General features: G+C 39.8%; 2 protein-coding genes across 3 annotated transcripts; both read left to right on the top strand.

Moving 5' to 3' along the window:
- The first annotated feature begins 900 nt into the window (after positions 1-900).
- Positions 901-6,167, top strand: Brs3 (bombesin receptor subtype 3). The gene is made up of 3 exons (XM_034486060.2): positions 901-1,337; positions 2,866-3,217; positions 4,607-6,167. Exons 1-3 carry the CDS (start codon positions 901-903, stop codon positions 5,018-5,020), a joined length of 1,203 nt encoding a protein of 400 aa, XP_034341951.1. The 3' UTR covers positions 5,021-6,167.
- A 3,534-nt stretch (positions 6,168-9,701) lies between these two features.
- Htatsf1 (HIV-1 Tat specific factor 1) lies at positions 9,702-23,284 on the top strand. 2 transcript variants are annotated; one of them, XM_034485837.2, is made up of 10 exons: positions 9,702-9,887; positions 10,076-10,320; positions 11,752-11,932; positions 12,298-12,345; positions 12,744-12,898; positions 15,190-15,353; positions 16,794-16,893; positions 20,172-20,261; positions 21,081-21,218; positions 21,720-23,284. In XM_034485837.2, exons 2-10 carry the CDS (start codon positions 10,132-10,134, stop codon positions 22,959-22,961), a joined length of 2,307 nt encoding a protein of 768 aa, XP_034341728.1. In that variant the 5' UTR covers positions 9,702-9,887; positions 10,076-10,131; the 3' UTR covers positions 22,962-23,284. The 2 variants fall into 2 exon arrangements, with proteins under 2 accessions (XP_034341728.1, XP_034341730.1); XM_034485839.3 differs by lacking the exon at positions 9,702-9,887 and having other exon boundaries at positions 9,991-10,320.
- The last annotated feature ends 1,163 nt before the right edge of the window (positions 23,285-24,447 follow it).

Genomic DNA, 24,447 nt, shown 5'->3' on the forward strand with positions numbered 1-24,447 from the left:
TTTGGTCAAGACCTTGAGAGGCATTATTTCGTGTTATTTTGGTTGTAGAATAAGGCAGGTACATTTGAATATTTTTTTTTAGAGAAAGAGCTCTTTTAAAAGCTTTTTGGAAAAGATTTCTATTTAAACAGACAGTCAAATGGAACACCTGATTTTATTGAGACACTAAACGACAAAATGACTGGTGGTCTACTTGGATTTTTCATCACTTGTAGGTTGCTCCAGGGACATGAAGGTTGGGAATTACCATGTGTCAGAGCTAGATGGTAAGCCCAGGTCACTGGATTATTGCTTTTGGGAGGTGACATGATCTCTGTCAGTATGTGACTGATTTGTTGTTTCACTGTCTCTCTGATATTAAATTTTGAGGAGTGGGCTCAAGTTTGTGCTTTGGGGCCATCTATCCTTATTTGTCATATAAAAGAGAGTGCCATGTAATGGGAGATGGTGAGGGTTTTTTTTTTTTTTTCTTTAAATTCACTAAGGTCTATCTAGACCATGCTGGGCAGAAATGAAGATACAAGAGATTCTAATAAATAATGAGATGGCTTAACAAGCCTGATTATTCAAAGGACTACCCTCCCTCCAAAGAGAAAAGCAAGAACAGGGCAGTTCCTTAGCCCCCTTTCTCATCTCATGTCATGAGAATGCCAATGAGACTCGTCCATCCTCCACCTCCCACTTCCTGGTGCCAGATCTGTAAGCGCTTAGCCAAGCATGCTGGGAGACACAGAACCACTGAAGGGAAGGAGTAGCCGGATGTCTTGGGCTTTCTTCCCATTCCGTTCTGTTCTGCTCTCCTGACACCACCTCATTACTAGACGTAGGCACTAGACGTGACAGTCAACTACATTTGAACTGAGCAGAGAAGAGGTAGTGAAGGCAGAGTGTGCAGGAGACATGTCTCAAAGGGAGCCTCAGTCACCTAATCAGACTTTAATTTCCATTACAAATGACACAGAAACATCAAGCTCTGTCGTCTCCAACGATACTACTCCATATAAAGGATGGTCCGGAGACAACTCTCCAGGAATAGAAGCATTGTGTGCCATCTATATCACTTATGCTGTGATCATTTCAGTGGGCATCCTCGGAAATGCTATCCTCATCAAAGTCTTTTTCAAGACTAAATCCATGCAAACAGTTCCAAATATTTTCATCACCAGCCTGGCTTTCGGAGACCTGTTACTTCTGCTGACTTGTGTGCCTGTGGATGCAACCCACTACCTGGCAGAAGGATGGCTGTTTGGAAAGGTCGGTTGTAAAGTGCTTTCCTTCATCCGGCTCACTTCTGTCGGTGTGTCAGTGTTCACGCTAACAATTCTCAGCGCTGACAGGTGAGTTTCTTTTTTTCTGTTCTATTTGCCGGGATGTGAAATCAGGGAAGAGGAAAAAAAAAGAAAGAAAAGCTTGCGCTTAGCATTGACTGGCTACCGGTTGGCTTTTCTCACATTCTGTAACCTAAATGTAAGATGGAAAAAGCAGCAGCGTTTTAAAAATAAAAGTTAGAGTAAAAAATGTTAAAATGCCTCTGTTAGCATCTGAAGAGTGCTTGAAAATATGTGCTTTGGGCTGGGGTTTCCTTTCTTTGAAATGTAATTGTTTGCCTGAAAGAATAGCAAACGGTGTTTTTATTTTCCTCCGGCTTATTAAGTCAGGCAAATTGTTGCAGGTGCAAAGAAAAATACTCATGCTTTATCCATTAGTGCAACCTAGTGGTATAACTGTGTCAACATGAAAACATCGATATAGGTGAGAAATGGACCGTGTTTGCGTTACCACGTACCAGAAGGATGGTAAAGAGAGAAAATGCATCTAATTTATTTGAAAGTCCCCAGATTATCTAAGGGAAGGTAAACAGTAAGGTTTTCAGCTCCCTGTCAATTCAGTGTCCTGTCATCATTTAAATTCTATTTGCTTTTTCAATAAGCATGGGATGACATCATTCCCAGAGAAATAAGTTAATTCTGATGGACTTTTAAAGTCCTGTGGCTATAGCTTGTGAAACAGTCTGTCAGGGAGTTGGGGCTCTGGGTTAGGGTGCTTTTAGTTTGAATACTATATTATACTGTATAGAATATCTATTGCTGACTAACCATGAAAGCATGAAAAAAATGAGGCTCCAAATATTAAATTTTCTGAAAGAAGTCCATAGGTAATCAATGCCTGGCAGTACTGGCAGGGATAGCCTTACATACTGATAGAAGCAAAAGCGTGCTCTGTGTAAATATTATAATAATTATAATTACTATTATGCTGGTGCTGCTGTTGTTTCTTTTACTGGTCTATATTCTTCTTGAGGGCAGACTCCCATAAAGGCTACAGGTTTTAAGTTGTCTCTGTCCAAATGAGGAGGCATCATTGCACTGGCTCAACTGATTTTATCCTAATCTCCACTGATCAATTAACTTAGGGAATAAAGTAGCCCTTATGCGTGGGGGAAACAGGAGCGCTCTGCTTCTTACTGCTGGAAATCTTTTCTAGAAAGACTAAAGACTATTTACTCTTCCAGGAGAGTTAATTTGATTAACGTGAGTCACTTATACATACAGGACTTCCTTGGAATACTTATGCCAACACATAAAGTGTTAAGTCATCCTCGAGTCACACAGAAAAACATGCTGAAAATATCCTAAATAAAAAGTCTACCCTAAAATGACAAAATTGTAGATCTGGAATGCCTCATGGGAGTGAATAAGGGACAAGCTGATTAGCATAAATAAAATCACTAGCTATATTCTGTGTCTTTGGAACCACATCCAGTTCTAGTTGGTTCTATATGTCTGGAAAAGAGGAAAAGCTGAATGATCCCTAAAGTCCCATGTGTCACTAATTTCAACTCTGCTTGTGTTTCTGTGTTTCTAGATACAAAGCTGTTGTGAGGCCACTTGAACGACAGCCCCCCAATGCCATCCTGAAGACCTGTGCAAAAGCTGGTGGCATCTGGATTGTGTCTATGATATTTGCTCTGCCAGAGGCTATATTCTCAAATGTATACACTTTCCAAGATCCTAACACAAATGTGACATTTGAATCATGTAACTCCTACCCTATCTCTGAGAGACTTTTGCAAGAAATCCATTCTCTGTTGTGTTTCTTAGTGTTCTACATTATCCCGCTCTCGATTATCTCTGTCTATTATTCTTTGATTGCCAGGACCCTCTACAAAAGCACCTTGAACATACCGACTGAGGAACAAAGCCATGCCCGAAAGCAGGTATGTATAAATTGGTAAGCCTGCAAATACAGCCTGAATTTAGAAGTGAGCCCCCCTCTAACTGCTCTTCAGTGAGCTGTATTGCATTTATCTGTGTAGAGATCAAATAGCAGTCTACTGCTCTTGGTATGAGAACAGCCTCTCACTTCAGTCCCTGTGAGCAATGCTGAGTAAGTTATTTGACCTCTCTGAGCCCCAATTTCTTTATCTGTAAAATGAAGAAGATGACTTAATGACATAAATAGATAGGTAGTTAAAACTTCCAGCACAGTTCCTGATGATACTATGCATCCAATCAATGGTGAGACTATTAGTATTGTAGACAGTGGCAGTGTGAGAGCAGTCAGAGCTTTTTATCCTATAGCATGGGAATCTGCATAATGTGAAATTATATAGCAAAGCATTATTTGCTTTAGCAAGTATCAAAGCATAGTAGAAATGCACAGAATGGTAAAATTGACAAGACTCGTCACATTACTCAACGCAAACTACTTCTATATAGATAAGCAACTAGAGGTCTGAGGACAGTGGAATGAAGAGCCCATGGCAAGAGAACACAGTGACTCACACACACTTGATTCAGACCCATGACGTGCTCTCCTTTCATAAATCTATTCAGAATGAAAAGACAGTACCAAACGTTGTTCAGTTTGATTGGTGGATGGGGAGGCTTCCATGGAGAAAAGGGAAGTAGTGCCTTTTACAGAGGGGGGAGAGGGAGAGAGAGAACTATTCCTTTTTGTGTAGTTTACCAGTGGGTTGAATAGTTATGTTCATGAGGCTGAAGCTCTATAGAGCTATATACTTAGTGTCCATGTGATCCAGCTAGCTTTGCTCTGTTCATGGATCTATGAGGTGTATCTCTTGTACTAACAGATGTGAATAGGAGGATTCTCATATGTGCTGGATGGCACATTTTGTTTTTATTCCTCTTCTGAGATGCTTCAAATCCCTATAGACTAAAAGCAACTTTAGTACCAACCTGATAACTTTCCTAAACTGCCGAAGACTGTGCTCATCTGTCAGCCTCTGCAGATGCGGTGAAAGCTGTTCAAATAGTATCATTCCTTTTAGTGAGATAAATCACTGGGGATTCCACAGCACTGCTTGAGTTAACTAGAGTATCTCAACTTCCAAGGACGGTGGGAGGCCTCAGAATGAGAGTTAATGAGACCAAGATCACAGGTTACCATGCCAATTAGCTTGTCATATTCTGTATCCACAGGCAGACTTCCCATGTGTCCCAGCATTAGCTCATGAGCATGTGTTCAAAGAGAGGCCAGGTTTTAACTGTAAATTCCTATGTCAATCTAGAGCACAGTATTTTTTTTTCTGCCAGCTAAATGATTTTGTGTGTGTATGTGTTTGTGCATTTTTCTCCCCATATAGATTGAATCCAGGAAGAGAATTGCCAAAACGGTATTGGTGCTGGTGGCTCTGTTCGCGCTCTGCTGGTTGCCGAATCACCTCCTGTATCTCTACCATTCATTCACTTACGAAAGCTATGCGGAGCCCTCTGATGTCCCTTTCGTTATCACCATTTTCTCTCGGGTTCTGGCGTTCAGTAATTCTTGCGTGAACCCCTTTGCTCTCTATTGGCTGAGCAAGACCTTCCAGCAGCATTTTAAATCTCAGCTCTGCTGCTTCAAGGCAGAGCAGCCCGAGCCTCCTCTTGGTGACACCCCTCTTAACAATCTCACTGTGATGGGGCGGATCCCAGCTACTGGGAGCGCACATGTCTCTGAAATTAGTGTGACCGTGTTCAGTGGCAGTAGTGCCAAGAAGGGAGAGGACAAGGTTTAGATGTTCCATTAAAAATGATGATTTTTAGCCCCACTGTGTGTATTCAGCTTTAAGCTGTGCATAGTACAGTGTCTGGGTTTTTTGTTGTTCATGAATTGTGCTGAAGTTTTCAGAAAGATATCCTTGTAAGTATAGACAAACCATCATTTTCTTCAAGGTGCAAACAGTAATGCCAGTTGGGCTTTCTAAATACAATGAAAGCCCACCAAGTAGAGAAAAACAGGTTTGGAAATACCAGTCAACTGTGAAGAAGGCTGTATAGAAGGGTAAAGAAACAAGATAAAGGTTTAAAAGTTGAATTGGATCTCATCTCTCTGATGTTCCTCATCTCACATGCATTCATGCGGTTGTCATGAAATAGTGTTTGTGATTATTTATGCTGTAAATTTAGGAATTCTACTCTGCAAACGAGGAGATCAAAAAGAGAGAAAACGTCTCTTGCAGTGTTTTGTAAAATACTATCTATCTATCTATCTATGCTTTCACAGAGTGATTGGCTCTTTCCTTCAATCGCCATTCTATTATAAGAAATCTTGCAATTGAAATGAAAATGTTTAAAAGTTGGAAGGTGTTTAGTGCTGAATCTGGGACAGGGTGCTTCCCTTACTGGGTCAACACGTCCTGAATTTATGTAATTCTACTGTCATTTGATTAATAACTAGGCAAAGCCATGTCTCACACGCTTCGTGAGGAATTTGTCTTATTCACAGGACCAGGGGCCCCAGAGGAAGATTCTTGTCCAAGTTTCTACGAGGAAATTCTTTCCTCTAAGGAAACTCATTTTATCTGGGTGAGCAGTGCCCTCTTTCTAAAACCCTGAGGAACTGCCACATGGAATTTTCAACACCTGGCTTTGCAAGCATCATCAGATCATCTACCTGCTTGATTTTCCTCAACTTGATGGGTGCCTAAGTCCTAGAGTTCACCTGTTTCTAGAAGTCAGATTCTGACTTTCTATCCCCGTCTCCAACTTGCTAACACAAATAAGCTTGTTAATAACTGTTATTGGGAAAACAAAATCCTTGTAGTCAATAGATTTGTCAGACTTCAATTTGTGCTTTCAGAAACTGTGCTCTTGAAGTAAACAGAAGCTTACCTTTGGCACTATAGTTACATTTGTGTTTTTAAAAACTTGTGGGTTTTTTTTTTTTTTTAGAGTGCTTTTGGTATCTTTAAGCTTTAAATGGCTTGTGCCCTTGTGAACTTCTGCTAATTATGTGGCTCAAAGGGGGTGGGTGGGGCATATATTAACACTGGGCTTTAAACATCCTTAAAGTTGGCTTACATAAAATGGGGGGTGCTAATATTGTATTAACATTGCTTTAAAGTGAGCAAAATTGTTGTAAAATCTGGAGATGAGCAAATAAATAAGAAATAAAGTTTGAATGGCTTTGTGTAACTTTTTACTCTAAAAGTAATGACAGGATATAAGAACCCATTTCAATTCCAAGACTTTTTTATTTTTAAATCACAAAACTCTAAAAGAGTTGATTTTTCTTAATTAGAAAAATGTTATATATATACTCTCCTGAGACCACTTGAGAAATAATTTTATAAATGTCTGAGGCCATGGGCTTGAGGGCTCAGCAGTTAAGAGTGCTTCCTGCATAAGCATGAGGCCCAGACTTTTGATTCCAGCACCCACCAGCCAAATGTGGTCCTGCACACACCTGTAATTACGGCGAGGAAAGGAATTGAGATAACAGGATCCCTGGCACTTGCTGGCTGCCAGCCAAGCTAGAAAAAAAAAAAAAAAAAAAAAAAAAAAAAAAAAAAAAAAAAAAAAAAAAACCAAAGAAACCAGAAGCCCTGGGTTCAGTAAGAGACCATAACTCAAAAGGAATAAGACAAAAAAGTGATTTAAAAAGAAGATACGTGATACCTTTCTCTGGCCTTCATGGATATGTGCTCACAAATATGTACATGAATATACTTAACATACATTCATAATCAATAAGTAATTAGAACCCTAATTTTATATTACCTCATCCTCCACCCATTCTCCTCGGAGAGCATGGGCTCCCCCTAGGTATTCCCCAACCCTGGCACATCAAACCTTTGAGAGGCTAGGCCCATCCTCTCTCCCTGAGGCCAGACAGGGCAGCCATGAAGACTGAGCCCCCTACATAGGTACCGTGGGCCCTTGTTGCAGCCCATGTATAGAACTCTAATTTTAAAAAGTATCAGGCTACAAAAGTCAAGACAGTATTTTCCTGTTTCATTAAACTAGAGCCTGCATGAGTTAGTGATAAGATATGTATAAAATAACTCCTTAGTTTTCAAGGGCATCAGCTCCCTCCACTTTTGTAGCTAGAAACTGTGATTAAAAATTATGGGTTTGTTTTTATTTGGAGAAATAAAGTGATTTTATTTCTTGGGGTTAACTTTATACATAGCTATAATAATAACTACAATTACATTTAAGTTGCTCATTGTTGTACAATGTTCTTATAAGATTTTTCATTTTTTTTAGTGAGGGTTCTAGATAGGGAGGGATTTGGACACATGCAAAACACATTATGAACATGTCCTAAGTTTGCTCAAGGTCTTCCCTTGCTTAAAATTTAGGATATGGATCACAGCAATACTCTATGAAGTATGAACACAGTCACAAAGTCATGTATAACCAAAGCATGCCCAGAGGGTACATCTTCCTCATTGAGATGAAAAGTGCCCCCAGTTTAACACTGTATACCTTCTGTAAGCAAATTTTGTTTTTAAAGCATTTCTGCAGTTCATATTATCTCAGGTTAAAGATACATCAACCATTTTGTCAGAAGAAACCCCCTCTCAACTAGGTTTAAAGATAACAAGATGTGGGGACAAGAAAACTCCCAAACATGAGGATAGATTGTGTGTGTTTGTGTGTGTGTGTGTGTGTGTGTGTGTGTGTGTATTAGCATAGTTCTTTAATCTTCCAGAAAGTGTTTATAAGTAAGGTTTATAAGTAAGGTAGAGGAACTTTTACAAAGAAGACCCTTGTCAGGTCTTTTACCTTCTATAGGTACCTGTTTTCATTCATTTCAGGTCATTTCATGACCCTGAGTCTATATCTGTTTGTACTCAAACTTTATGAGACAGATGTATACTGGCCCAGGGAAATATCTAGTGCGAAATGCAATGCTACCTTGAGCTTGATTGCCTACAGGCTTCCAGGAAGCTTTTGGGCAAAGGCAACGGGGTGACTTGCAACCCAGACATAAGATTTTTTCCCCATTTCCTTGTGTATGTGTGTGTGTTGGGGGGGGGGAGGTTAGGGTACTTCTGGCATCATATACAGTTTCAGATCAAAGCAAGAACTACTTAGCAGTGTTTAAATGAACCTAACACAATCCATAGCATGCATATAAATTCAGTTCTCCAATAGTTAGTTCTACTAAAATCAAGAACCTCATAAAAGTAAGTGTATTTGGAAACAAAAACTATTGTTTTAAAAACATTGTTAAGGTCGAAATCATATTCAGAGGCCTGTGAGAAGCCAAGATGTTCTAGAACCCATCTGGAACCACTGTATTTAGAAACAAAGGTGAATGGAAACAAAATAATTACTGAGAAGCTTTTCCCTATGGTCAAGTCTGGGTTATAGTACTGATGTTTACAGGTATAGAGTTTATTGCTACTTTTAATGATTAAAATTTTACTTAAATAGTTAACATTAAAGCAATGTATGTTGTTGATAAACGTAATCCACATACCAAAAAAAAAAGCTGTTTAGAATTGTCTAGTTTTTGAGTATAAAAAGATACTGAAAACAAAATAATTGCTGCTCTCCAGCATCTGGTGCTTCCATCCTATTGTTCACCAACTATAATTGAACCTCCCTTGATCTGTGACTTTCTTCTCAGCCTTTACCTCAGAATCTCTCGCAATGCCTGGCACTTAATAGGAGTTCAGTAAATACCTGTCGGTTTAAAAATTATGGACCCCTGTCCTTTTCGAGGTGCATGAAACATCTAATGGAAAAGCCCTACTTTTTTGGTAAGACTGTGGGCTGTCTTACTAAGAGTCAAGGGAATGGGGTCACAAGGTTCATCCCTTATTTGTACAAGAGGATGTTTACAGTCAAGCTTCAAATTCCAGGCTGGAACACCTTTGACACGTTGCAGGCAAAAGCTACTCTCAGTACTGCAGACTGAGGGTGGTACCAAATGCATAAAAGGGGGGTTAGATTAGGAAGTGATGGGGTCTTCTGCCCACCGTTCGTTCACTCATGCTTCACTATACTCCAAAGAGCGTATTAGAGGTGTTTGGGTTACTAAGATGAACAAAAGCCGTGTGTATCCTAGGGCAAGCAATTAAAATTAAGTAAACCCTTGGCTCCTGGGCAGGGGCGGGGATTTGCGTGAAGGAGGCGCAACGGTTTCGCGAAGCGGGAGAAACTTGTCCCACGGTCCCACCCACCTCCCCAAGATGGCGCCTGCCGCAAAGCCCATCCAGCGGCAGCTCTACTGGAAGAGTCCGGCGGTCTTTTTCAGGCTATCGCTTCGGCCAAATTCGTCCGGAGTGCAGAGGAGCCCAAGGTTCCCGAGGTGCCATGCATTTCGGCAGGCTGCGTCTCCAAAGTCGGGTCTCTATTAAGTACGGACTTGCGGCGGCAGCCGGACTTTGAAACCCCGCCCCTTTCCGCGCAAGCGTCGCGGACAGTTGACGCCACGTGGGCGTGTCGGCGCGACCCCGCTACGTCACCACGCGCGGACAATGGCGACTGCATCAGCCTGAGGCGGACTTCGTTCTCAAGTAGTTGCCTGACGTGGCGGGAGGAAGCTGTGGTGCCTCCGGAGCCAGCCACAGCGGTGACAGCGCGCCTGCGCGCTTCCGCTTCGCCCTGGACCTAGCGGTGGCACTGAGGCCCCGCGGAGCCCGCCAGGTGGGTGGCGGCCACTGCGCTGGCAGTTCGAAGGCGCATGCGAGCGCGAATGGGGCGGGCGGGAGGGCGGAGTCTGGGCGGTTCCTCTCAGACTTCCCAGGGTCTGCTGGGGCGCTGCGGGAGGCGGCCCGGGAGTTGCGGTGCACGTTCTGAGCTCTGCAGCCCTCTCTTTCTCTGCTCTCTTCCAGCGCCCTTTCGGCCTCTTCACTTCTCTGACCGCTGCGTCCGGGACTACGTGAGGACCATGAGTGGCAGCAGCTTGAGCGGGAACGATGAGTTTGACGAGCAGTTGCGAATGCAGGAATTGTACGGAGGAGACCCCAAGGAAGGTGACACCCAGAATGAGCCCTCTGGAGAAACCGACTCTTTGGGACAACCACCAGATGACACTCCCTACGAGTGGGACCTTGATAAGAAGGCTTGGTTCCCTAAGGTAAGAAAGAGTAGCTTGAGTCCCACTGTGGAGCAGGGCCATAGAGCTCCCTGGCCACCCTTGCGGGACATCCCTCTTAGGTTTGTTCCGCTGAAGTACTAGGTCTTTGAACTGGTGACTGGAGGCTAGTCTATTTGTTCAATCTATTGCGGTCCTGATGTATAAAGGAAAGTAAATCTTAGGTTGGTGCCTCAAACGTTTCTATTTTCTGCCTTATTAATTTGTGTGTATGTGAAGGTCACAGTTCGTTTTATCTTGATATTTTTACTGCAAAGAGGAAAAACACCAAGAAAAACACATCTGTAAAAGTTTGATCCTGTATAGCCAAACTTATGTTTCATGTCCATGCTTGTGTAAAATGAGCTTGTCGATTTACAGGTGGAAAAGCAGTCATTCACCTCACTCTGCCGAATAAACTTTTCTTGCTTGTTTTATTATTCTACTAAATTTTGTTCCAGGGCATCTAAGTTTGGACCCTCTCACCACAGGAATATGACTAGGAATGCACAGGAAATGGATGAAAGAGATCTCAACATTTGTTTCGAGTACTTGGGAAATGCTAAGTGTTTAATTTCAACTTGGAAATAACACAACTGGTGTTGAACCTGGTGTTGTAAACTGTATGGTGAAAGTACTTTGTTAGTCTTAGCCTCATAGGAACTTTGGCATCAAAGGGTACTAAGGAGCACCAAGCAGTTAGAGAGCCAGTCACACAAAACTTTTCTCCATTGGGCAGAGGGATTGTTGGTTCAGTCTATTGCGGTCCTGATGTATAAAGAAAAGTAAATCTTAGGGTGGTGCCTTAAGTATTTTTATTTTATGCCTTATTAATATGTGTGTATGTGAAGGTCACAGAAAAAAGTTCTTTATTTCAGCTATTCTTTCTGATTTTGTACTTGTGCATATTTCAAGCACCCCAAACTTTAAGAATTTATAATTGAACTTCTGGACTTGCAATGACTTCTCGAATGTAGATGTGAGTTCTTTCTGAGCACTTTGAATAGTCTGACAAACAATTATTTGTTGTCTGGGCACCCAAAAGTGGATTCTCCAGTTTGATTACTAGTTGACTTTGGGTTTTACCGTCTCGTTATTCAATACTTCTTTTGTTTTATGTATTGGACACTTTAGTCAAATATACTGCAGAGAAGTAGTAATTTATAAAAATGTAGAAAAAAGTGATAGCGTCACTTAGAAACTATGCATGTTGTTTTGGCAATCTGAGCACCTTTGTCCTACTTTGATCACACTACACACGGTTTCCATATAAGGTGACTGGTCTTGGATTATACTTTAATTAGTACTACTACCTGTGGTGTAAACACTTGTTTAAGTTTTAGGTTATATTGCTGAATGTACAGCCTTATAACACAGTTTCCTTCTGCAAGTTGAAGTAACCTTGTCTGCATGTGTGTTGACTTACCCATGTAGATCACGGAAGATTTCATTGCTACGTATCAGGCTAACTACGGCTTTTCTAGTGATGGTGCATCCAGCTCTACCACGAACGTCCAGGACACCAGCACCAAGTCTGTAGAAGAACCTCCACAAAAAGAAATCCCGGAAACCACTGACTCCAAAAAGAGGGGAGAAAAGAGAAAGGCTGAATCTGGCAAGTGGCTCTGTCTTTACAAAACCTGGGTTTAAAAATGAGATAGGAAAAATATGTGACTCCCGTTTACATTTTGGAGGATTGTAATAGCATTGAAAGAAGGATAATGTGAGTTTTCACTTTAAGATAGCCTTAAAGTCATGAAGAATAGAGATAACCCTTTTTCTTTTTCAGAGAGAGTGCTAAAGATAATTCTCAGTCAAAAGGTTTATATATTTTGAAAGCTACGTAGTGATTTGAGTTAGTCATAGTCTTCTAAAATAAAGAGGACATTCTAAAACCTTGAAGAAATTGCCATTGCCAAGATTTCGTAATGTAATTCTTGTTTCTTTCACATGTTTTATTTATTTCCCTTTGCTTTTTAGGATGGTTCCATGTTGAAGAAGACAGAAATACAAATGTATATGTGTCAGGTACTTATCCCGTTGCAATGCAGTTTTCATGTTGAGACTTTGTGTTAAGGGAATTTTAGTTTCAGTGAGTTTTAGTCACCTGCTTTTGTTATCTAGGAATTTACATAGTAGGGAATGAAGAAAAGTTATGCAACATTACATGCTGTTCTGTATGCCTTCCTTAGATAATTTAGAGCAGTTTTTTTTCCTTCAGATTTAGTGAAGTGTAAGCATAGCATAACTGTGATATCTTTTAATGTATAAAATATGAATGATCTTCACATTTATGGATAGGAAGTTTTTGTATTCATTTACACAAGTCAGCTTTGTATTCACGTAAGTTTCAGGTTTCTCATTGGTAAATTGCTAAAAATGTTTACCTTCATTAAATACTTTAAAATTGTTCTCTGAAATTACAGGTCTCCCTCCAGACATCACAGTGGATGAATTTATACAGCTTATGTCCAAATTTGGCATCATTATGAGAGATCCTCAGACTGAAGAATTTAAGGTTAAACTTTACAAAGATGATCAAGGAAATCTTAAAGGAGATGGGCTTTGTTGTTATCTAAAGGTTGGTATTTGGTCAAATAAGTCTCTTATCCCTTCGGTGTTTAACTCAGGAATCAAGGCTAGAGTTTTATAGATACTAGCCTAAACCACTAACCATCCAAAACAAAACACAAAGAAAACTGAGCTCTCAGGTCCTAACCGTATATAGGTGATGCTGTAGGTACCTTTTCTAGTTTTTTAACGTATATAATAAATGCTGCTTCCATTCAGTATACTCAAGAAAGACTGCAAATACTGGACACAAAAGAAGTATTAAGAGAGAAAAGTCCAGAAGTCATCTTAGTAACACTCAGGTTATTTGCTTGTTTTAACAATACTGTTTACTACAAGGTCAGCATGTTATGTAAATATGTAACTTTGGGGCTTCTCTTAAATCTTCAAAAATCTCACTGCAAAGACCTCTTCATCAGTGTATATAATCAACAGTTTAAAATTCTGAGAAGAAAAAAAGTCAGTGACGTTTTATTTGCACATTGGAATGAACTGGAATGGAGTTTAGCAAAGTCTTGTCTGTTGCCTATTTTTACAAATACAGTTTTGTTGGACACAACCCCACTGGCTCACTTATGCTTTTGCATCTGACTCTTTTCATGTTTCATCAGAAGCATTGAATGGTTGCAGCAATAACCCTGACCCTCAAAGCCTAAACTGTTTACTAACTGGCTCTTGACAAAAAGTGTTTTCTAACCCCAAATTAGACTAGAAAGGAGATGGTGAATTATACTTACACTTCAAACACAACGGAAGAGAATTAAAATGGAAATTGGCAGAACTGTATATAGTCTTTTCACTGTAAATTGTACAGGCATTGATAGATGTGAAAGGAAGTTATCATTTCTGGAACACCAGTCACCTTAAGAGTACATGTTATCCGTTCTCACCTGGCACAAAACAAATGGCCACAATTATGACATATGCGTTTGTCATAGAACCTGAAAATAACTATAAATCAAAATAAAAAATGATAATGTGGTAGTATAAATATCATAGGTAAGTAGTTAGTGGACAGTATACAGTGGGATGTCCATCAATTTACAGTAAAAAGACTATACACAGTTCTGCCAATTTCCATTTTAATTCTCTTCTGTGGTGTTTGAAGCAGTAAGTATAATTCACCGTCTCCTTTCTAGCCTCACTAGAAAAAATAGGCTTTAGCTGGCAAGGTTTGAGGTTATCAGCTTTTAATCTGATAAGTGAACCCTAACATGATTGTTTAGGATGTTAGTCTTCTATGTTCATATGTAAGATTTGAGAATTTTGCCAGCCCAAAGTTGACTAAAACCTGTGAACTAAATTTTTAAAAGAGCAGGGTATTGATGGGATTTAAACAATTTTATTTATTTATGTGTATACATGTGGGGAGGGAAGGCCATGTATATATGTGCCCATGAATGCTGTTGCATACAGAGGCCAGAAGAAGGTGGTGGATCCTTTGGAGCTGGAGTTATAGATTGTTATGAGCTACTCATTATGGCTGCTGGGAACTGAACAAAGGCTCTTAACCATTGAGCCATCTCTTCAACTCCATGATTTGCTTTTTAAAGAATAATATTGCTCTATGAAACACTTTTATATAAAACTTAAGGCCTGTGAGAATAGCACATTGTCAAACTAGTAAGTTGTACTCCAGAAAATAAAGTTAATTATTCCAGAATCCATATTTGATTGAGCAGCTTAGGTCAGTGGTCTCCTGTCCTTTCCTCTGAATAGGGGATGATAACTAGTGTGTTGGTGTAGGACTCAGAATCCATAACTGCATTTACTATATAAGCCATTAAATATCTTGTACTAAGCATGTCATTACAGATGTATATTTTAGTTTGATGAAGCTGAACACTAAAGACTGGCTGTATTCCTTTCAGCTCCTTGAATCACCCACTGTTAGGTAGATGCTACAGAATTTCACAACTCAGTTCCACTCCTCTCATTCTACAGATGAGAAATTTGGGCTCCTGTATACAAAAAACCTTACCCAATAATATAATTTACAGAACACCTACTGTATATTGTGCCCTAACCTTTCCATATACTATTTAATCTAATTTTTAAGGAACTCTGTGCTGAAGATATTTTAGCTTTTTGCAGATGGAGAAATTGGGGGTTTAGAGAACTAGTCATGTACCTAAGTTAAACACAGGTGTGTGAGGTATACGTGTGTTTTGAACAGAGCTCTCCTGATTTATATTTTAAGATTCTTTATCCCAAAGTAGGTAACTGTCATTGTTTATATCAAAATCTCAAGTTTCATTTCAGTTCTCAACTTAATGAGTATTTTATTTTACCTTTATAAAGAAAGAATCTGTGGAACTTGCATTAAAACTTTTGGATGAAGATGAAATTAGAGGCTACAAATTGCATGTGGAAGTGGCAAAGTTCCAGCTGAAGGGTGAATACGATGCCTCAAAGAAGAAGAAAAAGTGCAAAGATTATAAGAAGAAGCTGTCTCAGCAACAGAAGTATGTAGTTTTTCTTTTTTGAGAGATTATATATACATATTTTAAAGTAATTTTTGATAATAGGTACTTAGTTTTGTTCCATCAGACATGTCTACAAATTATTCTCAAGGATTTTCATTTTCTAGTTAGAGATTGTCAGCAGTCTCTTCCATGGGCTGATTTGGTAATGGTGAGGGAGGGTTTCCTTTTTCTGGGATGATTTAAAAAGTCTGTTCTAGACTTTGTTATTCAAAAACAAAATGGTGAATGATGGGCTCTTGATAAACTGAACTTCATTGTCCCTCCATCCTCTCTTCCCACACTTCCTGCCCCTACTCCTGTGCTTCCAGTCTTCAGGAATGAAGAATTTAATTTTGGGGGTGATTATTTATGATGTAAAAGGGAACTTCATTTAGCTCAGTATTGACCATCAAATGAAGAGTTGAAACTTATTCTAGAACTATGACTTCATTTTCAATATGGATTGAAATCAATTGCCAGGAGCTAAATGTGTATATACAGGTTTGTTAGTAAAAGTTAGAAAGGCTGAAGGTTTTATCATTGCATTTATGGACATTTATATTAATTTGTTATTAAGTATGTTTTGAAATGTGCTAGTTTTAGGAAATTAGTCAAAATAATACTTTCACCAGTGAATTCTGTTAACATTCTAGCATTATGCTTAAACTCACAATAAGATGATAACCATATTTTCTTTGTGTGGCCCCATGTTTTTTACAGACTGAGTTAAAATAGACACCTATGATATTTTCAAACAATATCAGGAAAATGTAAGATTATAGCAAAGAGTCAGTAGTATACTATTCAGTGCAATTTGTTCTTCATAATCTTATAAATTGCATATAAATTTAAATTGGTTTTTGGTCTCAAACTATAGTCAGCCATTCATATACATGGATTCCATATATGTGGACTCACTGTACTGAATATGTACCATTTATTTTTCTTGTCATTAATGCCTATACAGTGCAGCATGGCAGCTGCTTGCATAACATTTACATTGTGTAAGGTGTTATAGTACCCAAGAGATAATTTAAAGTGTCTGGGAAGACAGGTACATGTTATCAGCCAATACAGTAGTGTTCTGTGTGGCCAAGGATTTGGGTATCAAACCTCCACTGAAAACTAAGGGATGCTTTCTTCGTCTTCCTAGAAAGTTGTACATACTAACTCATTAGGAGACTTTAGAAGCCTAACTGCAGTGTTCTTTAGAGCGACTCCAGTTACTTTCATAAGGAACACATAAGGAGGATTTCAGATTCTGAATGTATATTTTCCCTCCTGCCTAGATGATTTTTTACTTTATAAAGTTCTATGGAAGTATGTTAGCATCAAATAATGAATATTTGTCAACTCTCAGTAAAGGATTATATCCGTCACTTTTCTCTCCCACATATCTGAACCCAGTTTTCAGTTCACTGTTACTTTTTGTTACATTAGGCAGTTGGATTGGAGACCTGAGAGACGAGCTGGACCAAACCGGCTGCGCCATGAGAGAGTTGTCATTCTCAAAAATATGTTTCACCCCATGGATTTTGAGGTAGGAAATGGCATTTTAACACCTAAAAATTCCAGAATGTTTTTATTTTATAAGAAGGTGCAAAGCTTACCATGCCCCATCACTGAAGTAATGGGTAGGATAGGAAAATGGAACAAAGAATCAGCCTGTATTTAGAATCCCCGGTGTTTATCCCATTGTTCTTTTGATTGGATCCTAGATAAGACTGTTACTAGTCATACTGTGGGCCAAACTCCCAGCTGCTTGCTGTCTGAAATCAAAGATTGATGGGGACAGCCTGTGGCTTTTGTAGTACAGCTGATTTCAGTGGAGAATACCAGTTTCACACTCGAGTCTGAAAACTGAGGAAAGGTTGATTTATAAAGGAATCTAAAGTTCCAAGAATGCAGCTTGTTTCTCAGGACCACATTTTAATATCTGTGTAAAATTCCCAAACCAGCAAATAAAGAGTTAAATAGGAATTGTCACGATAGCTTACATTGTGTTGTACTTCCTGATAGCATGTGCTGGCGTAGATGGATACTATCAGTAGTGCTAAAATAACTTTTGCTTTTTCTGTCTAGTTCTGGAATTAATTATAGCACATTGTACACAAGGAAGAAAATAGTTGTAATGTAAAAATTCCGATTTGGAAACATTGTAGTTGGAATCTCTCTCTGGTCTTGTTCTTTTTCTTCACATTGTCAACGGTGTCACAATGACTGTTTGAGTCTAGTCCCTTAGCAAGAGCCTTAAAATGGACAGGTCATAGCTGAACTGTCCTTATAAAGTGGTGGGGTTTACAGAACACTTTTGGAGTCTGAACATGTTTTCATGAGTAGATGGATTCTGTAGTCTATTTCTAGAAATAAAGTTGCCTAATGTCTCTTTTTATCTGAAATCCAGAGGTTCTTTGAAATATGTAACAGTTATTTTAGAGTTACAATAGTAATGAAATACAGTTGAAAATCAAATGCATACTCCATAGAGAGCCTCTTTCTGACTTACACTGGCTTGACTTAAGGTTTCTCCAACTTTAAAATGGTGTGACAGCAGTTGCGCATGCAACAGGAGCCATGATTTACATTTTGGATTTTGAAATTTTTCTCAGGCTAATGACATTTGATACCATCCTTTCTCACAATACTTAAGGCAGCAGCTGCAAGCTTCAGGGCTCCATCACCATTTGCCATGAGGGTCAGCAGTGACCATGAGGTCGCTAGTGTACCTATCCGATGTTCAGTAAACAAGCTGAACTATTCAGTACTGTATTAGAAAATCAAAACCATGTTTTGTAAGTTGCTTTTGTAAGTTGTTTTTGTGGGTTAACATGTTCTGTGTGTTTTAAAGGTGGAGGATACTACACTGGCACATGGTGTACTTTATACTGAGTAAATTGTCAGGTTTGGCTAGGATTAGTAAGACAGGTGGGCTACCTGTACTTGCTTTTTGAAATGTTGTCATTGCCAGAGGAGGTTTAAGAAATAGTACATGTAATCCGCTAGATGTACTGCCTTTTCATCATGTCCCCTGGAGAATGAATGCTTGGTTTATCAGGTGATAGCATACATTCATCTGCATATATTAAAAGATGTAAGCTTCATCGCAACCTTTGGAATGAAAAGGAAAAGTCTGCAAGGAAAAGTCTTAATTGCATATGTTCTTTCTTCTTCCTCTGATCTTGCTCTCTGGGAAAACTTTCTCCAATAAAACTGTCACACTATGTACACTTATATTTTCCTGGAGTGGCCCATATAATTTTTCTCCTAAAAACTACTTTGGGTTTTAGTTTTTTTGAGGTAGACCTTCACTGTGTAGCTCAGGGTGGCCTTGAAGTTGCTTTGTAGCCCAGACAGGCCTCAAACTCAAAAGCATCTAGCTTCTGCCTGGAGTGCTACAGCCCTATGCTGGATATCTGTTCCTGGCCAACACAAATCCTTTCTGGTGGGTGCTTTTTTAAGACAGAAGCTTCACACTTACAAATTGGAGACTGTTTTAAAATAAGTCCAGGACCCAGCAAGATGGTTTACTTGGTAAAGGTATTTGCCATCAAGCCTGACCACCTTAGTTTGATCCTTTGAACCCACATGGTAGAAGGAAAGAACCAACTCATGTAAGTTTGTCATCTGACCTCTGTAGGTGTCCTTTTGTGCATGTGCATGCATGCATGAATGAATGAGTGTGTGAACAAATGAGCTAACAAAAGTACAAGCATACATATGTAGGAATGTACATATGTGTGTAATAAAAATCCTTGGTTTGGTTCAGGCTGGTACTTTGAAGTTACAAAGCTTTCATCTTTCTGTTTTGGTTTTCCTTCCTAGTATTTCTTTCCCTTTGCCATAGTATGAGTCCCACAAGAATCAGGACTTGGTCTACTTTGTTTGCTGCTGGATTTCCAGTGCATAGAATTGTGTTTTTCACTCCTCAGTACTTGAGCATGTGTATTAATATGTCCTGAATGTTTTTGTGGTGCTCAAATTTAACCAGGCCCTTGAACAAGCACACATTCCACCATTGAGCTTCACCCCAACCCTTCCGTTTATTCTTGTGAAGAGTAATTGAAGGGATGAGTGAGGTCCTTGTTACTTCTAAGCCAGGCTTCCCATTGTATTACACACATCGGCATGGTGTGATACAATGTGAGAAGCTAAGATGAAGCTAGGGAGATTAATTTTAATAAAGATGTGCCTAGTAATGCATGGTTGTTGTCCACCATTTTAGTCAGTGTGAAGTTCAGATCAGAGAGTTCTGTGTCTAGCTCACTGGGTTAAAGAGTCTTCTTGAGACAGGAAGCATTAGGCTACTGTAGAGTAGAGGTGAAGTATCTATTTCTGGTATTTGCATGCCCTGAAGCTGAGAGTTCTGTTTTTCCTTACTGGGAATCTTGAATGCTTCCAGAGGTCTGGGAGGAGAATCCTCCTGAACCAGAGACCACTGGGAGAGATCAGCAGTGCTTCAGTTTTTGTAGCACATTCACAATGGAAAAAGCAACAAGAATATTTTACTATGTGCTTTAAAAACTATATGGACACACTGATGTATAAGTATATAGTTTTCCTTTGCTAGTATGAACTGCTTCTCTCTATCACGCTTGTCCATTTCTACCTTCTCACTTAGAGGAGCCTGAGCTAGTAGCAGTGAGTGAAGTCATCCATCTCTAGTTTTGATTCTTTCATTTATTATTATAGTCTGCAGACAAATGTACGGACCTTTAAGCAAAGCACTGTTTTTCATTTGTTAATTTGTTCCAGTAATAAATTTAGTTCTCGAATTATGAAGAAGAGGGAACTCCATTTTAATCATGTTTATTTTTGCAGGATGATCCATTGGTACTGAATGAGATCAGAGAAGATCTTCGAGTAGAATGTTCCAAGTTTGGGCAGATTCGGAAGCTCCTTCTGTTTGATGTAAGTTCATGGCTTGTACCAATGAGTGCTGAAGGCTCACATCCTTTCAGGCTGAGGAAGTGACTGAGAGGGCCCTGGAATTTCGATTAGTGTTTTTCTATTGCAGGCCTGCTGCCTGTCAGCAGTAGTTCAGTGAACATGGCTTATAAGGCAAGGCTTTGATTGATTTGATATGCTGAGCTTCTCTCCCTTCCCCCTGACTCTAAAAGACTGAGAGCAAGAAGGAAAATGTGTGCAGCATTAGTTTTCTCAAGGTTCTTGACTTTCTCTGAATTAATTCACCTGATCATAGTCAAGGGACAAAAGCTCCCTTGTGTATATTCCCCTGTATTCTCAAAATTGATCGGAAGTACTTAAGTGACCATTTATTACAGTGTACTGCTGACGTGTTGATTGTGAGGGGCCTTATGCATGGCAATCCTCAGAACCCTTTGAAGTGGGGAGCTATGAACCCTATAGATGAGGAAGCCATGTCTTTCCCTGTGTGAGCCCTTGCTCAATGCTCCTTCAGCTCTCAACATGCAGGTTTTAATCCCAGGGCAAATCTGATCTCATTTTACACTTAACAGTCACGTGGTCTGGCCTCTTGGGTAGTGTTAGCAGAACCATTTGCGAGAACACTCTCCTGGTTCTTGCTAAGCAAGGTAGAGCTACAGGAGCAGCTGACCACTGGGATAAAGGAGAGGGGTGGGGGAAAAAGAGTTCTGCTTATGTCTTGTAGCTCAAAGTGTCAGGAGAGTGCTACTCCTAATCTGCCTTAGATAGGTGTGTCCAATTGCTAATCTTGTCATTCAGTCCTTCTTACTCTTGTCTTTTTAGAGACACCCAGATGGTGTGGCCTCTGTGTCCTTCAGAGAACCAGAGGAGGCTGATTATTGTATTCAGACTCTGGATGGAAGGTGGTTTGGTGGCCGTCAGATCACTGCTCAAGCCTGGGATGGGACTACAGATTATCAGGTAATTCCTGCAGCTTTCAAGGCCACATGAACTTGCATTGCCAACTGCGAATTTAGTGTGGGAGTTGGCTTGATCTGTTTTGGATAATACAACTTGTAAATAATGTTTTACATTGGAGGATAGAGAAAAAATTTTCACTTCTCAGCTTATAAGTCTGAAATTTTGAGGCTTTTTTAGAATAATAAGAAAACATATTAAACTAAAGTATTCCACATCCTTTCTCATTACAGAGAATGGACAAAGCTGAAATAGTAATGTTTTGGGAAAGGAAATATTTCCACAATACCAATATTTACTTATAGTTATATAATCTTATTTAGGTTGACTGTGTGTAAGGTTAACTAACCAAGGTTTTGAAGACGAGAGTAAGGAAGTGCTTGGATTGCTTTGGAATGGTTGCTTTACAAACTAGGGTACTTGTGTCAGTATTAGAAATGCTCAGAGAAGTTATTGCTTTTTTGCCTAAAACTCATTTTAACAATGGTTCCTGTTTATGCACAGGTAGAGGAGACCTCAAGAGAAAGAGAGGAAAGGCTGAGAGGCTGGGAGGCATTCCTTAATGCCCCTGAGGCCAACAGAGGCCTTCAGCGTATGGATTCCATCTGCAGTTCAGAAAGGCCAGGGCCTTCCAGAGTGAGGCATTTTTCAGAGCACCCAAGCATGTCTAATATGAGTGCTCAGGAAGCTACAACTGGAATGGCATTTGAAGAAACTATTGATGAAAATAAGTTTGAAAAGGCAGAAGATGGGGGAGAATCTGAAGGAGATGCTTCTGAAAAAGATGCCAAAGAAGGTGGGTCTGATGGGGACTACTCTGAGAGAGAGGGAGGAGAAGGCTGCCCTGAAAGAGAGGGAGGAGAAGGCTGCTCTGAGAGAGAGGGTGGAGAAGGCTGCCTTGAGAGAGAGGGTGGAGAAGGCTGCCCTGAGAGGGAGCTTGAGCCTGAAGAGGGTAATGCTAAAAAGGAGTCTCAAGAGAATGGCCCTGAAAGAGAATTGAAGAAGAAAAGCCAAGAGAATTATGAAAAGAATGGCCTTGCAAAAGAATCTGAAGGCAATGACCTCAGCAGAGAGTCTGAAAGGGAAGGCAGCCTCAAGAAAGAGTCGGAAGATGATGACTCGGAGAAGGAATCTGAGGAAGACAGCTTAGAGAAGCAATCTGAAGATGGCTCTGACAAAGAATTAGAAGAAAATGGTGTTAAAAAAGATGTTGACCAGGATGCCTCTGACAAGGAGTTTCCAGAAAATGTTGAGAAAGAGTCAGAAGAAAATGAGACTGACAAATCAGATTTTGATGAAGGTTCTGAAAGAGTGTTAGGTGAGGAAGGCTCAGAGAGAGAATTTGAGGAAGACTCAGATGAGAAGGAGGGGGAAGATGATGATGATGAAGATGAAGAGGAAGAGGTCGTATATGAAAGGGTTTTTGATGATGATTCTGATGACCTTGAGGAAGAAGCAGATGAAAAAGAGGAAGACGATGACATAGATGAAAAGATCTTTGATGACTCAGATGAGAAGGAAGATGAAGAAGACACAGAGGCAAAGAAAGATGACGATGCCAGTGACAAGGTATTCGAAGACAATTCCAATGAGAAGTTGTTTGATGAGGAAGAAGGTCCCAATGAGAAGTTGTTTGATGATTCTGATGAAAGAGGGACTGTGGGGAATGTGAAGGAAGATGGGTCTCAGTCCACAGACAGCAGCTTTGCCCTCAGTAGTAGTGATGATGATGATGATGAAGTGTAATCCTTTCCACTTGCTTCTTAGGGAGAGCCCTCTATCTCCATTTGCCCGTGCGTCAGGGTCAGTATAGTAGTGTTACATCAACATGTGCATAGTGGTAGGATGCCATCAGACTAATGTCTCAGAGGTTTTTGTTCTCACCTGTACCAGTGGATTTAAATATGCTTATTGGTTCTTCAGTTAAAACTTCATAGTTACCATACAAGTAAACTGGATACCTGTCATTTTTTTGGATTTGTTAAATGCATGCAAAAGAATATTTTTAAAGTATTCTAATTGGAGTTTGTGATATTCAGAAATAAAGATTAAATTGGTAATATGCAGAATCTGAAATGTGGACTTGAGTTAACTTGTGTCTTAAATATTGCTTGATTCCTCCCACAGCCCTTATTTCCAGCCTGTGTTAACCATTTGGGATAACATTTCCCCATGCTGCACCACAGCATGGTCTTAAAATCATAAAAGAAATGACATTTTAGACTCCTTCCCTCAATCCTTGGAAGTTACCTTTGTTTTTAAATTTTTTCTACTCTCTACTGAAACCAAGATATGCAAAACTGAATTCTGTGTGGTCCACAGGTTCAATTATTGAAAGTAGGTGATCAGAGTTGGACTGTCCCGGTTTAGATGCTAACTTCAGTTAGCAGGCCTCTCTCCAGAAAGATGTGTGTTCAAGTATAACACAGCTGCTTATATACACTTGGGAGAAGTTCATGGATTCCTCTGGAGATTAATAACTTTTCCTAAAAATATAGTTTGTTTTTGTTGTAGAAATCACAGTTCTTAGTATTGTGCCAAGTCAGATTGTTCCAATGTAATTAGGATTCATCTTTGATCATGTTTTCTCAATTGAGTATTGGTGAATTTACTAATAGTGTAGTGTTAAAAGACTTGAGTCCCCAGGGAGTGAGGAGGTCTGGTGGGGTGGGGTTGGGGACATCCTCTTGGAGATGTGGGGAGGAGGTATGTGATAAGGAGCAGTCAGAAGATAGACCAGGACGGGGGTCACATGGACTGTAAAAAAACATTAAAGAATAAAATTAAATACAAATAAATACAAATTATAAAAATAGTTCTGTTGGGAGCCATGAACTGCATCAGTGCTCAAACACCCACTTATTAGAGACTACTTCTAAAGGGAAGGAATACTTGGCCTATACACATTGGTTGGAATGTGTGGTTGACTAACATGAATTAGATGCACAGCCATGATGGGGGTGTGTTGTGTCAAGTGTGCCATTTTGGCTCTATATAGCAGCACACACCTGTAATCCCAACAGTAGAGGGGCAGAGGTGGTGCAAGTCCAAGATCATCCTGAGCTCCATAGGTTAAGGCCAGCCTCAGTCTCATACTGAAACCCTGTTTCGGGAACAAGAGCATAATTGGAAAATCTAGACTCTGCCATTAAACAATAAACCTGATGAGTTGTTTGGGTATTAAGGATAACACTGCTTGGCAAAGACTTCTTGCCTTCTGCAGATAGGAAAT

Source organism: Arvicanthis niloticus, chromosome X, assembly GCF_011762505.2.
Source record: "Arvicanthis niloticus isolate mArvNil1 chromosome X, mArvNil1.pat.X, whole genome shotgun sequence".
Taxonomy (NCBI): Eukaryota; Metazoa; Chordata; class Mammalia; order Rodentia; family Muridae; genus Arvicanthis; species Arvicanthis niloticus.